General features: G+C 42.1%; 1 protein-coding gene across 2 annotated transcripts in view; it reads right to left on the reverse strand.

Annotated features, from left to right (window-relative positions):
* LOC121543717 (putative helicase mov-10-B.1) overlaps positions 1-15,026 on the reverse strand; it is a 48,071-nt gene extending 33,045 nt beyond the window's left edge. Inside the window, exons 1-5 of one of the 2 annotated variants that reach the window (XM_041853861.2) lie at positions 14,752-15,025; positions 6,313-6,412; positions 5,512-5,744; positions 5,107-5,203; positions 2,533-2,677 (exon numbers count right to left, since the gene is read on the reverse strand). In XM_041853861.2, the coding sequence (XP_041709795.2) occupies positions 2,533-2,677; positions 5,107-5,203; positions 5,512-5,744; positions 6,313-6,412; positions 14,752-14,876 (700 nt within the window). In that variant the 5' untranslated portion in view covers positions 14,877-15,025. Of the gene's footprint in view, positions 1-2,532; positions 2,678-5,106; positions 5,204-5,511; positions 5,745-6,312; positions 6,413-14,751 lie in introns of both variants that reach the window. The other variant, XM_045208961.1, reaches the window with a different exon arrangement.
* Between the last annotated feature and the right edge of the window lie 739 nt (positions 15,027-15,765).

The raw sequence follows: 15,765 nt of genomic DNA on the forward strand, positions 1-15,765 counted from the left end.
TGTTATCTGTTTTATAAAACAGCAATGTAAAAAATATATATATATATATTACAGTACACCAGCCCTCAAGTCATCTCCGCCTCCTCCAAAACCTCTGCAGCTTCCTCCAGAGGTATTGATGTAAAAAAGTTGAAAAGGGTTTTCATGCAACATGCTCTGTCTAACACTACTTTTTCTCAAACTGCAGCACAGAAAAGGAAGAGAAAAGCTACACCGGTCACATCTGTCACACCACCCATGGCACCACTCTCAGGTACTTCATAATCTGTTTTTCTCGCTCTCTCAGTTGTATCAATTACTATTGTTGTTGAAGAACTTCTACATTTTGCAAAACCATATTAATCAATTTGTATTATTATTTAATTTTTTATAAAAGGAGACACCACCTGCTGTGCTCGCTGCGGGGAGCGTGATCCGCCTGCAAGCTCCTCTCAGGAGTGTAGATCCGAGGTGCCATGGGTGTGCTGTGACTTTTGCCAGCACTGGTTCCACTGCAGGTGTGTGCAGTGGGATCAAGAGGTAGCGGTGGAGCTGGATTTTTATTGTGTTTTTTGTGACAATATAGGGATGGAGGTCGAGATTTAATTGTTTGTTTTGTTTGTGTTCATATGAAATTATTTATTTGTTCAAAAAAATAAATGTCTAAAATATAATATATATATTTATTGAACCCATCTTGTGTATTTCTTCCTTTACTTTCCAAGTGCACCTCTGCAACACAAACTCCAACAGTGTTTTCATTGTTTTATGTTAATGCACATAACTGAAATTAAAGTGTATTTGATGTAAATTATTAATACTCATATTTCATTTGGTTACAACACTGAATATGTTGGTGAATATTTTTTTTTAAAGAATCCACAAGAGGGCGCACCGGGCTACGCAATGAAAAGTTGACAGGCAAATAATTATTTTTTACCGGAAGACTAGCCAACTAGTCAACTATCTAGTAAACACTTCGGGTACGTGGTTGGTGTCTCTTTTTTCAACAAAATTAAACGGATATATCTTGTAATTGAACAAAATAGTAAGGTGCCCAATAACTGGGGGCCGTATACAGATAATACGGGACGTATTTTTTTGCTAAACCGCTTATCAAAAGCAGATAACAGTAATATTTCAAATGAAATGTCAAACTTGCTAATTGCTAAACCGTTAGCAAACATTTTTACGACACCAATAATCACAAAACATTGAAGGCTTGATCACAAGATAACACTTGAAGGTAATATATTTCTTAAACGCTGTTGAATATGCCGATAATACGGGATTCTACGCTATATATATATTATATCCTGTATGTAGTATATCTTTTATATTGTTTTATTGCAACCGCCAACCACAGGAAGACTCAGGAGCCCGCTCTCAATGAGTTAAGACAGCCTGCTACTGCCTGCTGCCGCTCTGCTAATCATCAGATGGGGGGAGGAGAGGAGGTAGGGCGCCCTTGTGGGTAATTGGGGGGCCCTGCCTTTATTGGGTAACTGATTAAAGAAAATATTTAAATGAAATGCATAATAAATAAATGTGACTGGTCAATTGATTCAGGTGGCCCATAAGGCAAAAACTATTTTTTTTTTTTTAAATACAACCACAGGAACCCGCTCTCAATGTTCAAAATACACCAAAGAGCATAATTTAGCCACAGAGGATCAATAATTTAAAAAAAAATGGTGGATTAAGTTTTATCACAAGCACATACTGGTATCTGCAAAAATTAAGATAGCACCAACATAAAGTCCATTAAAAGGGTGTTGCGCCACCACGAGTTGCCAAAACACCTTCATGCGCCTTGGCATAGATTCTACAAGTGAACCTAAACCATGCCAGGAAAATGCATCCCACACCATAACATATACTTTGTATTCCTTGTTTACTCAAGTGTTTCCTTTATTTGGGCAGTTACCGGTATGCTTACAGGCAGCAGTTTGGGCAGCATGCACGCCAAATATAGGCTACAACTTGTTGTGTTGTGGCCATATATATATAATCCATAGAAGGGTTTTGTACCCTCTTACACTGGCAATTTGACTGTTAAACTCATGTGTACATTAGCAATGGATGTCAGTCCTGTCTTGAATCTGAACTGCCATCTATGGATTTTATTTATATGGTTGGTTGCAGCTGTTGGTTTGCCTTTTGCAGATTTCTAAATACAATCGTGGGAAAAACATTCAGTTTGGAAAGCAAATGCATACTTCTGAAAAGAGATGACTAATCTGACTGTAGAACCAATTTTTTCTCAACAACTCCCAATTTGTAACTAACAGCAGCACTGCTTTCAAAGTAGCTCATCTTGAGATAGGCTATTGCCACGACAAGCGCATCGGCCATCACCGAATGACGAAGATGAAGCCATAGGTGAGTTAGTGTGCCACTGGAAATTGTATTTAGTAGCCTATGATCTAGATACTGCCTCCTAATATTGTACAATCTTTGTGTCGCTTCATTGGCCTGGGCTATTGTTTGTTTGAATTCAAGACAGTAATTTCTTAATCCGGCCCTGCCTGTGTGTATGTGTGCGTGTCTTGCCTGGTCCCAGCTGTAGAGGGTTGTTGCGGGTGACTTTGTGCATGTCCTGCAGGTTGAAGCAGGTCATCCTGTGCAGAGCAGAGTAGTAGGTGAAGGAGAGAGGACTAGAGGAGGAGTTCTTTAGGAACAGACGAACTACGTACACCTGGGGGGAACGAGAGAGAGAGAGAGAAGAAAAGGAGGGGAGTGGAGGAGGGGAGGAGTATGTTAGTTTCTCCTGTAAAGTCATTGAAAGAAAACAGCTACTATGTTGTCACAGGTCTTAGGGTCTTAGGGTTAGGGTAAAAGTAGATTTACAGATGTGGGACGACTAACTACCGTCTCTTATACAGTGGGGAAAAAAGGTATTTTAGTCAGCCACCAATTGTGCAAGTTATCCCACTTAAAAAGATGAGAGAGGCCTGTAATTTTCATCATAGGTACACGTCAACTATGACAGACAAATTGAGGAAAAAAACCCCAGAAAATCACATTGTAGGATTTTTTATTAATTTATTTGCAAATTATGGTGGAAAATAAGTATTTGGTCACCTACAAACAAGCAAGATTTCTGGCTCTCACAGACCTGTAACTTCTTCTTTAAGAGGCTCCTCTGTCCTCCACTCGTTACCTGTATTAATGGCACCTGTTTGAACTTGTTATCAGTATAAAAGACACCTGTCCACAACCTCAAACAGTCACACTCCACTATGGCCAAGACCAAAGAGCTGTCAAAGGACACCAGAAACAAAATTGTAGACCTGCACCAGGCTGGGAAGACTGAATCTGCAATATGTAAGCAGCTTGGTTTGAAGAAATCAACTGTGGGAGCAATTATTAGGAAATGGAAGACATACAAGACCACTGATAATCTCCCTCGATCTGGGGCTCCACGCAAGATCTCACCCCGTGGGGTCAAAATGATCACAAGAGCGGTGAGCAAAAATCCCACAACCACACGGGGGGACCTAGTGAATGACCTGCAGAGAGCTGGGACCAAAGTAACAAAGCCTACCATCAGTAACACACTACGCCGCCAGAGACTCAAATCCTGCAGTGCCAGACGTGTCCCCCTGCTTAAGCCAGTACATGTCCAGGCCCGTCTGAAGTTTGCTAGAGTGCATTTGGATGATCCAGAAGAGGATTGGGAGAATGTCATATGGTCAGATGAAACCAAAATAGAACTTTTTGGTAAAAACTCAACTCGTCGTGTTTGGAGGACAAAGAATGCTGAGTTGCATCCAAAGAACACCATACCTACTGTGAAGCATGGGGGTGGAAACATCATGCTTTGGGGCTGTTTTTCTGCAAAGGGACCAGGACGACTGATCCGTGTAAAGGAAAGAATGAATGGGGCCATGTATCGTGAGATTTTGAGTGAAAACCTCCTTCCATCAGCAAGGGCATTGAAGATGAAACGTGGCTGGGTCTTTCAGCATGACAATGATCCCAAACACACCGCCCGGGCAACGAAGGAGTGGCTTCGTAAGAAGCATTTCAAGGTCCTGGAGTGGCCTAGCCAGTCTCTAGATCTCAACCCCATAGAAAATCTTTGGAGGGAGTTGAAAGTCCGTGTTGCCCAGCGACAGCCCCAAAACATCACTGCTCTAGAGGAGATATGCATGGAGGAATGGGCCAAAATACCACCAACAGTGTGTGAAAACCTTGTGAAGACATACAGAAAACGTTTGACCTGTGTCATTGCCAACAAAGGGTATATAACAAAGTATTGAGAAACTTTTGTTATTGACCAAATACTTATTTTCCACCATAATTAGCAAATAAATTCATAAAAAATCCTACAATGTGATTTTCTGGATATTTTTTCTCATTTTGTCTGTCATAGTTGACGTGTACCTATGATGAAAATTACAGGCCTCTCTCATCTTTTTAAGTGGGAGAACTTGCACAATTGGTGGCTGACTAAATACTTTTTTCCCCCACTGTATGTGAATTAGAGTTCAGAACAGTCTGACCTCGTGTTGGATGCCTTTTATTCCCATTCTCCCAGATCTTGTCGCCCGACCTGCTATCACTTTAGATTTGCATGTGCCGCACCAGTATAAATTGCATGTCGACTTTGTGGGGAAAAACTCTGGTGTTGGGTGCTGAGCGTTCCCTGTGTGTCCCCAATTTAAATGATGCTAGGGTAATGCTGCGTTCATAACAAGTGGGAAACTCGCAAAATACTACTTGTAAACAGGGAGAAACGAGTTGTGTGCGTTCACGTGCTTTTAAGTTGTCGAGAACGCCAATTGGCTGATATGACAAACATAAACTAAAAGTACAGCAATTATGCTGGCAAAAATTAGTGTTCAAAAACCATATGAATAGATATTTATAAAAAACAAATGATTTGTTGTTGCAATTAACTGCCGAAAATGCTGTTATCGAGGTAATTCACTTAGTATGTGACTTCAGAGTTCATGTGGGAGAAGTCGGAGTTCAGAGATGATCGACGAGTTTCCCACTAGTAATTACCAGTTGGAGGGGCGTTCAAGTGGATTTTTCCCAGTCGTATGCTGGAATTTACGAGATGTTATGAACGCAGCATTAGGGTCAGAGTTAGAGTCAGGGTTAAAGGTCTGGTCTTACCTCTGTCTCACTCTCCAGACTGAACTTGATCAGGCCGTCTACAACAACGTGATCAGAAGTGATGCTTATACCGCCACGGTCTGAGATCAACTCCGCTCTGAGGGGGTAGGGGTCAGGGGTTAGGATAGTCACATTACACAGAGGCCCAATCCCAAGTGGAACCCTAGACCCTATGCACTGGCCGAGATCGGAGAGGATTTGAAAGGTGTGAGCAATATGATAACTCCACATGCTCACTGAAAGGGGGAAGTTTAACCATATTGCATATACCTATCAAATCCTGGCAGTCCATAGGGCATATAGGGTCTAGGGGTCCATTTGGGATTGGGCCACCGAGGATCCATAAGGACCTGATGAATGTAGAATAAAGGTAAAGACAAACAGCTCCATGTCTGGACCAATCACCTGTCAGAGTTGAACTTCCTGAGGATGTAATTGGCCAGTCTCCAGTCTCTCCTGGGGGTGTGTGATGTCTGGGCTGGGCCAGGTGAGGGCGCCACACACACCCCATTCTTCTGCCCCACCCCGTTCACCTGGCCTCCATTCTGAACAGGAAAAGAACTAGACGCCCCCTGCTGCTTCTGGCCACGCCCCTTTCCCCGGGGTCCTTGCCACTGGTCCTGACAGAACTCCCTCACCTGCAGACCAACACACACACACACACAGGGGTCAAATTCAATCCTCCGTCTCTTTAGTCTAGTGCCATGCCTATATCTGCCATCACAGCAGAGTCATTTGGTAATTTTTTTCAGTCTTCTTTTTTTCCCTTTCTGTTTGGCTTCGACAATGTTGACGCTGTAACATACTGAAACACACACCCCAGGATGTGGTTGGTATCGATTGCCAGGTTGCTACAGGTTGTAAAAGCTGAGCTGGACAGGGTGTGGGCCGATCATGAACCAGGACTTGGGACACACACGCACAACTGGTGAGCTGGTTGAGGAACACAACAGTAACCCAATGACCCTTATGAGTCAGTAGTTCCACGTCTTAACATGTGACCATAAGACACAATGGACCACAGTGTGTGTGTGTGGGGGGGCTCTGCTAAACCTAACTGGCAACACCATAAAGTGGCGCTGTACACCCTGGAATCCCCATGGCACACTGTATAGTTAAGTAGGCCTACCTACACCCTGTCCAAAGCTACCAGGCCAGGGGCATATGTTAATATAAGTCTGTACCAGGCTAGTGTTGTAGGCCTACCTTTGGTTTGAAGTGCACCACTCCTGAGTAGACTTTGGCATTATTGGACAGCTTGAGAGCGTAGAGGATCGAACTGAAGTTAGGGTCTCTCACTCCATCCCTAAGAGAGAGAGAGGTTCAAATTCAGAAGTGTTCATCAACACCTCCCATCCATTCAGACAAGTCACGTCCAAATACAAACGGGTCGTTCTACCAATTCTGTGCCTTTTGAGAAGTGTAACTTGGTCAAAAAAAACATTGTCATAAAGAGCACATGTTCAACTTTGTAAAAAAACATGTTTTCAAATGTATTCTCCAAATGTGGGCTTCTGATTCCTCTCCTACGTTTAAAATGTGGATTGACCAGTTTCTTGACTTTCTTCCTCTTGAAAAGCTAAATTATGACCTCAGCAAGAGACAACCCAGGTTCGATAGACTCGGTCTCCACTACTCAACTATATTTCAAACTGGACAGAGTGAATGTGGTAATTAAGGAAATGTGTCTGTATACATGATGTGTAAGGTGCTGTAAAACTAATTATGTTCTAGTTATCGCAGCTAAAGCTGGAAATATCTAACATGATCACTGATAATGCTGTTGTTTCATTTTTTATTAATGTCTGCCACATCTGTGAATGTTGATTGCATTTTCTTTGTTGACTGAAAAACAAGAAAACGTAATAAAACTGACTTGTTTTCACATCTCAAGAGGTAAATGTTTTAAAATACTTTAGTAAGTGCCTATAATTAAGTGATAATGCCTGAGAAGCCTGTGTTTGGAGGATATATTGGCACGGGTGTTGTTAGGCCCGAGACGAAGCCTCCCAACACGTTCATTAGGCTACTATTGGACAGCTGGAGGTCGAATTTGAAAATTGAAACAATGTTGCAAATGTCGGAGAGAAAGACAGCAAGGTTTATACAAATCTCCGCTGTTGAAAACAAAATGTTAGTCTAAAAGAAAATGTGAGATAATGTCTAGGGCTGATGAGACAGTGGATTACACAGTCAGATGGAACAGAGTAAATAGGCATTTTAACGTCATAGATTTAGCCAGTGGTAACTCGAAGCTATTTGTGTACAACCGGGAGTGGCAATTGAATGCAAGCTTCACCCATAAAATGTTTTATACTCGACCCGGTCAGTTTTCCACCACAAAACACCAGCATATGGCCAAAAAAAGTAGAACCAGCTCATGGTTTGACTATGTTCAATGTTTCTTTTGAAGAAAATATTTTAAAAGGAAGTTTCACCATATTAAAACGAGAGTTCAGTTCATGTAACAAGGTTGAACTTAAAATGAGGGACAGATGTATACTTAACAAAATTATAAAAGCAACATGCAACTATTTCAAAGATTTTACTGAGTTATAGTTCATATAAAGGAAATCAGTCAATTGAAATAAATTCATTAGGCGCTAATCTATGGATTTCACATGACTGGGCAGGGGTGCAGCCATGGGTGGGCCTAGGCCCACACACTGGGGAGCCAGGACCAGCCAATCTGAATGAGTTTTTCCCCACAAAATACTCCTCAGAAGCTGGATGTGGAGGTCCTGGGCTGGTGTGGTTACACGTGGTCTGGGGTAAAACTATTTTGGAGGCAGTTTATGGGAGAGAAATTAACATTACATTCTCTGGCAACAGCTCTGGTGGACATTCCTGCAGTCAGCATGCCAATTGCATGCTCCCTCAAAACTTGAGACATCTGGGGCATTGTGTTTTGTGACAAAACCACACATTTTAAAAGTGGCCTTTTAATGAGCACCTGTGTAATGATCATGCTGTTTAATCAGCTTCTTGATATGTATGCCACACCTGTCAGGTGGATGGATTATCTTCGCAAAGGCAGTGCTTAATTTGAGCCAGATGCCCTCTCAGATTTGACTGTTTTTCCGGCACCTATTTGCCCAGATCCGGTACCTCTCGCGGCATGATTTATTAATTATTTCACTGTTCGCACTGTAGACATTCTAATAAAAGCGATAAGCGTTAAATCACGTTGCCTCCATGTTATTTCTCCCACCCCCCAGAAAGACCATAATGTAAAAGCGCGGTGATCCTTCTATGTAATCATCCTATCCTGCCACACTGATTCCAGACCTGCTCTCTTATTCGTACATATAGGTTATGGGGAGGGCCAGTGGGGTAAGTAACTGATATTGATACAGGTCTTGGTAGTGGTGGTCAGCTAGTGAAGAGGTCCCTACGGAATCACGTCACGTAGCCTAGTCTAGTCGTCTCCCTACTGAATTTGAATCGTGGGAAAGCCAAATAAAAAATGTATAAGGAAAGACAATCGAGTTTGACATTTTTCAAGTCCAAAAATCCTGAGAAAGATGGTGTATCGAACCCAGAACGAGCCAGAGAACTGTCAGTGCTGGAGGAGAGGAGTGAGGGGCAAACTGTTCCTGATGGCGATGCTAATCCCGCCAGTTCAGCATCACCACCGGCACCTCCACTAGCTAGTAGGCCTACTAGCGAGTCAGACTCAGCGGGAGAGGGAGACTGGGGGCGAGGGGGGCAGTGCATCCACCAACAAAGTGCTCGGAGCAGGTGCAATTTGCAGTTCAAGAACAAGCAAACTTATAACCCCTGGCTTGTCATGCAGAATTCAAAGTTGGGCTTGACAACATGCAAAAAGGTAGGGAGCTTGGGTCTAGAAATGACTGGATGGATTAAACTAGCAAAAGAATGGGTGGAATGTAGAGTAAATGAACATCCTATGCATCAGACGTAAAAAAAACAAAAAACAAAGAGCCCTCAGAAAAAAGGTTTTTGAACATGCCTGAATGGCGCATTTGGTGGCAGCAAGCCAGGTTAACATTTTTTTTTTTTTAATAGACACTACAGTTAGAGTCTTCAGAACAGCCTTAGGAGGCTAAACATCACAGCCACATGCCCGCTCATGGCTTTGAGCAAGAAGTTGACTCTCAGGACTTGACATGGGGAGAGTCATTGTGGGAGGTTTTGAAAACTACGGTAGGACATTTTTCTTCCTTTACCTTCACAGCACAGAACAAGTTTGTAATCTGAATATGTGCTTCATATTATCACATAGGCAGGAGGCCTATAAATTCTCATGTGTGTGTTCTGCTGTAGCCTACATCGATTTATTTTATTTGAAGTTATATTCCGATATTGGGATATTTGTTCTACGGCTACATTGATGTCTTGAAAATTATATGAAATGCAGGTCTTGTAAGCCCCACAGCGGAGTATGTGTGCATATGGCGGGTGTTCTGCAGTGTCGTCTAAAAATGTTGCTGTACATTGATGTCTCGAAAATTAGGCTATAAGAAATTCGGATTTGTGTAAGCCCCGCAGCTATACTCAAGTATGTGGACATACTGCAGTGACGTCTAAAATGCTTTGAATTAATTAGCACCTTGGAGAGTGCTGTCCGTTTCACCACCATAGATAGTAGGCTACTTGGCATGCTACGTTGTGTTTGACACTTTTTTCCCCTCAACGTGTTCCGGTAACTCAAAGCCCCCCGGATAAGCCCCCCCCCCCCTCCTCTCGTGCTTACTATGTGTTCCGGTAACTCAGAGCCCCCCCCCCCCTCCTCCTCTCCTCTCCTCTCCTCTCGTGCTTACTATGTGTTCCGAGACCTCCCGATTTACAAATTAAGCACTGGGCAAAGGACAAATGCTCACTAACAGGGATGTAAACAAATTTGTGCTAAAAAAATAGAGAAATAAGCTTTTGAAAATGGGACCAACACTTTACCTGTTGCGTTTAAATTTTTGTTCAGTGTAAATAATCACTAATCACATGAAATAAATTATAATCTTCAGAAATGACTTTGTAGTAGTAGTAGTAGTATAGACCTTTTGACAAAAATTATAGAACTGTTGATTGTTGAATCGTGGCCTCTGACCACTTCCTGTTGCGTGGCACAAGATTTTTGTTTTTAATGTAAAGAGAGCCATCAACAAGTTATAGCCAGTGGTTATAGCTAGCTCCCCTCTTTTGTCCAGGGGCGAGTTGAGGGAAGATGCCTGGCTCGGCCGGGAGACCGCATAGAAGGAAAATGGTGGCGAGTAGTGTGGACGAAATGGAAGAAATGGAGAGAAGGTTGGAGAACCAACAGCTGTGCTGGAGTGCGATCAATATGGGTGACCGTTCTGATGATATGGAGTGGGAGGATGAGAGTCAAGGATCTGAATGGTCTGTAGTGGAAAGACATAGGAAGAAGAGAGATCATGATACTGAAAGTGGTGGAGTGTCTTGTATTGAAAGCAAAAAGTGGGTCACGGTAGGAAGTAAGATTCATAATGTGTCGGAGTGGAACGTTGTGATGGTGTTTGATGAGACCACAGGGCCTCATTTACACCCTATCTGACTAACTAATGCTTTAGAGGAAGAGATAGGTGAAGTTAAACTACCCCGGTTAATTGGAAATGGTAGATTGCTAATATTGTGTGGTAGCCAGGCTCAGCAAGGGAAGATTCTGCAAATGGAAAAGGTTCTGCAAAACCTGGTGCTTATGCTAGGTTGAGGGGAGTCATCAATGGGGTTCCAATATCTATGTCCATAGATTATATGAAAGAAAATGTGAAGAGAGGCAGAGTGATTGAGGCCAAAAGGTTGATCAGTAGGAAAGAGGGTCAAAGAAGTGAAAGCTTATCAGTGATGCTGAGGTTTGAGAATGTTTTGCTGGGAAGAGTACAGATAGGATTCCTTAGTTACAATGTTAGAGAATGTGTCTAATATGCACTGCGGTGTTTTAAATGCCAAAGAATGGGACATGTGTAAAGGAAAGAAAAGATGTACCAAGTATGGAGGGAAACATGATTACGGTGAATGTGGAAGCAATGTGAAGGTTAAGTGTTGTAATTGTGGGGGAGAGCACAGTGCAGCATTTGGTGGATGCCAGGTGCAGAGAGGGGCTAGAGAGGCTCAGAGATATAGAGTCAGTCATGATGTATCATATGCAGAGGCTGTAAGACAGATTGGTAGAACTACAGTGCGGACTGATGGAGCTTACATGGATGTTCCTGTACCAAGTGGACCTACTGTCGGGACTGGTGCTTCTGCTGTTCCTGGCATGGTCTCAAGGCCTGTTCAGAAATATTGCGCTCATGAATGTGTGGTGTCAAAGGACACTTGATAATGACTAAAGTTGACGTCATAGCTTTTATTGGTACGGTTATCAATATGACTCGGGTTGTGGAAAGCAGAAATGCCAGGTTGAAGGTTATTGTGGAGATGGGGGTAACAGATGTTACTGTTGAAATGGTTGTTGACATGCTGAACAATCCTAAGGGTGGAGTGTTTCAGCATGATATAGATAAGGTTTAATGGGGTAGGGGGGTTTGGGGGAAGGGTGTGGTAGAAGTTAGTAGGGATTTATTTGGTTTTACATTTTATTTTCATGGTAGTACAAAATTGGACAGATCATGATTGATCGTACATTCCAGCACAGTAGGTGGTGTCATGCACTTTAAACGTTTGTTTGCGGACCGCCATGATAACATAGAAGAAGACGACGCAGCAGCTTCTGCTTCTTCCCTCTTTCTGTCCCAAATGTGTCATTCGCACTCCGACCTGTGAAAGTCAGCAATACACCACAAAGCGTCTAGTCTGCTGGAACGTTACAAGAAGAAGAAGTTTTGCTAGCTGCTACTAGGGGTAGCTAAGGGTTGAGTGTTGTGTTGGGGTTTGTTGAAACAGGACAACGACGTGCGTGGATCAGCTGCATTTGGTCCTCTGTAGCTCAGCTGGTAGAGCACGGCGCTTGTAACGCCAGGGTAGTGGGTTCGATCCCCGGGACCACCCATACACAAACATTTATGCACGCATGACTGTAAGTCGCTTTGGATAAAAACATCTGCTAAATGGCATATATTATATATTATTATTTCAGGTAACATGATTGTGTTATTTGTCTAGCTAATCTACTAGCTAGCTATCTATCTGTTCCACTCAGTGTCAGAAGGCCTAGCAATAGCTGTATTTTCTGTTTAAAGCTATGCCACCCAAAAAGCTAACTTTGTGCAACAGGAATTTGATTTGATTTGTAGGTAAGCTACCATAGGGGCTTGCCCAGTTAACCCTGTAACGGACCCTAGCTAGCTAGCTAGCTAAATAACTAAAAGAGAGGGCTAGGCTAGCTACATTATTTTATATTAGGCTTAACTTTAGGCAAGCTAGCTAGCTAGATACAGTATCTATCGAAATGCCATCCCATAATCATAAGCCTAATGTATCTACTACTACTAGGAGAAAGTGGCATGCATATCTGTCCAGTATTATTATTATATATTGATGAGGACGAGTAACTTGGACGATTTGGCTTAGACAATTTATTAGCCTAGGCAGCACCATCAGATGCCTAGGCTATCAATTCATATTCATCTTGGGTGTCTGTGGGTTATAATCAAAGTGAAATGTGTCCCATCAACATTGTGTTGATATATTTAAACAAATGCCTGTGCAGAGGAGTTGAATGTGTTGTCCTTTTTTTCAGACAATAATGCTCGATGGCAGACATATTTTTCCTGGAGTGTCACATGGCGAGTCAGCTTGTGTTGTCAGGGCTGTCTATCCCTCTCTAGATGGACAATATGCTGGATAAAGACATGGATGACTCCATATAATCATTTAATTCAACTTTATAATCTATTGGTGAGAATGGAAAATGTATCTTCTCCCTTTCCCAACACAAACAAATACACACAAGTTGACACAGGGTCAGCAGCAGTGTAGAGCCCCTGGATGGAGAGCAATTGTGGGGGGTTAGGTGCCTTGCTCAAGGGCATATTGGCAGGAGATGGTACCTTCCAGCTGCCAGTTCAGTTCCATTCCTATTTTTGTGTTGCCGGGCCTGGGGCTTCAACCAGCAATCTTCCAGCTGCTGATTTGCCTCTCCAAACTGTATATTTTGTCATAACACTACACAGCTGATTCAAATTGTCAAAGCTTGATATGTTGATCATTTGAATCAGATGGCTAGTGCGAAGGCAAAAACAAAAATGTGCACCTCTTTGGGTCTCTAGGACTAGGAAACACTGATCTAGGTCTAGGCTACTACAGGAACAATGAATGAGTGGGGTGCCATGACTACAATGGTTCAAGCCCAGGATGACACAAAAATGGGTATGGAACTAAAATGGCAGCTGGAAGGCTCCCATGTACCATCTCTTGCCACTGTGCCCTTGAGCAAGACACTGAACCCCCCACAATTGCTCTCCACCCAGGGGTGCTGCACTGCAGGGTGTTGGGAAAAGCAGAAGGCACATTTCCGTTCTAATGGACAATAAAGTATCTATTCCATCCATGTTCTTGTCACAAGATGACTCTTTGCATATCTCTACACCCACACCACAGTTGCCTCTATTGCGCCACTACAAGTATTAACTGTATTGTACTACACTGCCATTACTGAATGTATAGCTACTATTTAATTATGTAAAGTATGCTGTATGTTCAGAACAAATAAACGTTAAGTTTTACTATGCCTACTTAAATATGACACTGAAAGACTAATGTCGTTATTACTATGCCTACTTTGAGTATTGTTAATGACTTGTTTATTGTGAAAGATTGTGATATTGTGAGAGACTACGAAATCGCATTAGAACATGTTTACTTTGCCAACAAATGAGAGCTGATACGAGAGAGCTAAAATGATCACTTTGAACTTGAGATTGATTCAATGGAATACTAACTGAAATCTGGAAACTGACAGGCCTATAACATCTCACATGTAACCTAATAAGAAATGAACTCGTGCAGTACAATGACGCACCAAATGTTATTTTTCTGTCTGGGTTAAAGGAGTGGCGCAATATAGTAAGCTTGATTTCTTTCAGTACCTCGAACAAATGCAAATATGGGTGTCTTATTCAGCGGTTGTCCATTTACATAACAACTCAGTATTTCAACCACGTAGAATATGTATCAATGACGAAGTTCATTCTTATTAGAAACATGAATGTTTGTTTTCACTGCTTTTAAATCAACATGTTTGCAAGGGAAGAATATTTTGGCTACCCTGTTTAGAGCTATTGCGTTCTCCCTGGTGCGGTCGAGAGGAACAACTATGAAAGAGAAAGCTTTACAGATGTCAGATGATTGCATTAAATTATATCATTTAAGACATTCTTGCGAGTACCGATTTATGCATTGTAATCTATTTGTCTTCTAGGGCAAGTTGACTGAAGAGAAGCTGCAGGCCTAGCCTACGCCTATCTGACTAGACAAGTTGACTAAAATATAAAAATGTGGCTTAAAAGTGTATTTTTTTCCCAACACCCCTGTGAATAAAGGTCTTATAGAAACAATAGCCAAACTAGGGATTTACAATGATGGTGACATTTTTGAGAAATATTGGGGGTTAAAATCTTACTAGAAGTCAGAGGGTGCACGAAGGGACTTGTCAACAAGTCTCTCCAAGTTTGAACAAATTGTTGGACAAGAGTCAGGTAGAGAAATTGATGACGATACATTTACCTGTTTCGAAACTCTGAGTTGTAGATGTCTCGGAGTTCACTTTTGTCATTGACTGATGTTCGATTTGTTTCTTGCAAGAATTCATAAAAATCCAGTCCAATTTGTCTCCGCGTTCTTAAATTCATGGTGATATGTGATTGGGAGCAGCTGGTGAGATTTGGTGAAATAGCTATATTGTTTCAAAGTAGCCTATTTGAGTTTCATTGTGTAGTAAACGTAAGTGATCATCCAGCCACTAAAGACGATATGCGGAAATCGTGTCAGCCTCAAGAAACGAAACCGAAACCATCAACACATCACTACACTAGGGGCGGGGAGTTAAGTATAAAATATATTTATAACTTTATAAGGTTAACCCTTCTGTAACGTCTATGCTATTGTTGGTAATGATCGAATGGTAAAGAGGAAACCTAAATAAAAGCCAACATTTAAAAACATTCCAGTGTAGATAACTCCTTCAAAATATATTTAATTTTAATCAATGGAGGAGAGACTTGTTGACAAGTCCCTCCGTGACTTCTAGGAAGATTTCAACCCCCAACATTTCTCACCATCACTGTAAAGCCCTCGTTAGGCTATTTTGTTTATTTGACAAAGTTGTTGTGTTACATTGAAGTAGTCCTGGTTCTATAGTAGTTACCACTTTTTTTAAATCCCTTATTTTACCAGGTAAATTGACTATGAACACATTCTCATTTACAGCAATGACCTGTGGAATAGTTACAGGGGTGGGGAGATGAATGAGCCAATCGGAAGCTGGGGTCGATTAGGTGGCCATGATGGTATGAGGGCCAGATTGGGAATTTAGCCAAGACACCGGGGTTAACACCCCTACTCTTACTCTTATGATAAGTGCCATGGGATCTTTAGTGACCACAGAGGACACCAGTTTAATGTCCCATCTGAAAGACGGGACCCTACACAGGGCAATGTCCCCAATCACTGCCCTGGGTTATTGTTTTATATTTTAGACCAGAGGAAAGAGTGCCTCCTACTGGCCTTCCAACACCACTT

Source organism: Coregonus clupeaformis, chromosome 28, assembly GCF_020615455.1.
Source record: "Coregonus clupeaformis isolate EN_2021a chromosome 28, ASM2061545v1, whole genome shotgun sequence".
Taxonomy (NCBI): Eukaryota; Metazoa; Chordata; class Actinopteri; order Salmoniformes; family Salmonidae; genus Coregonus; species Coregonus clupeaformis.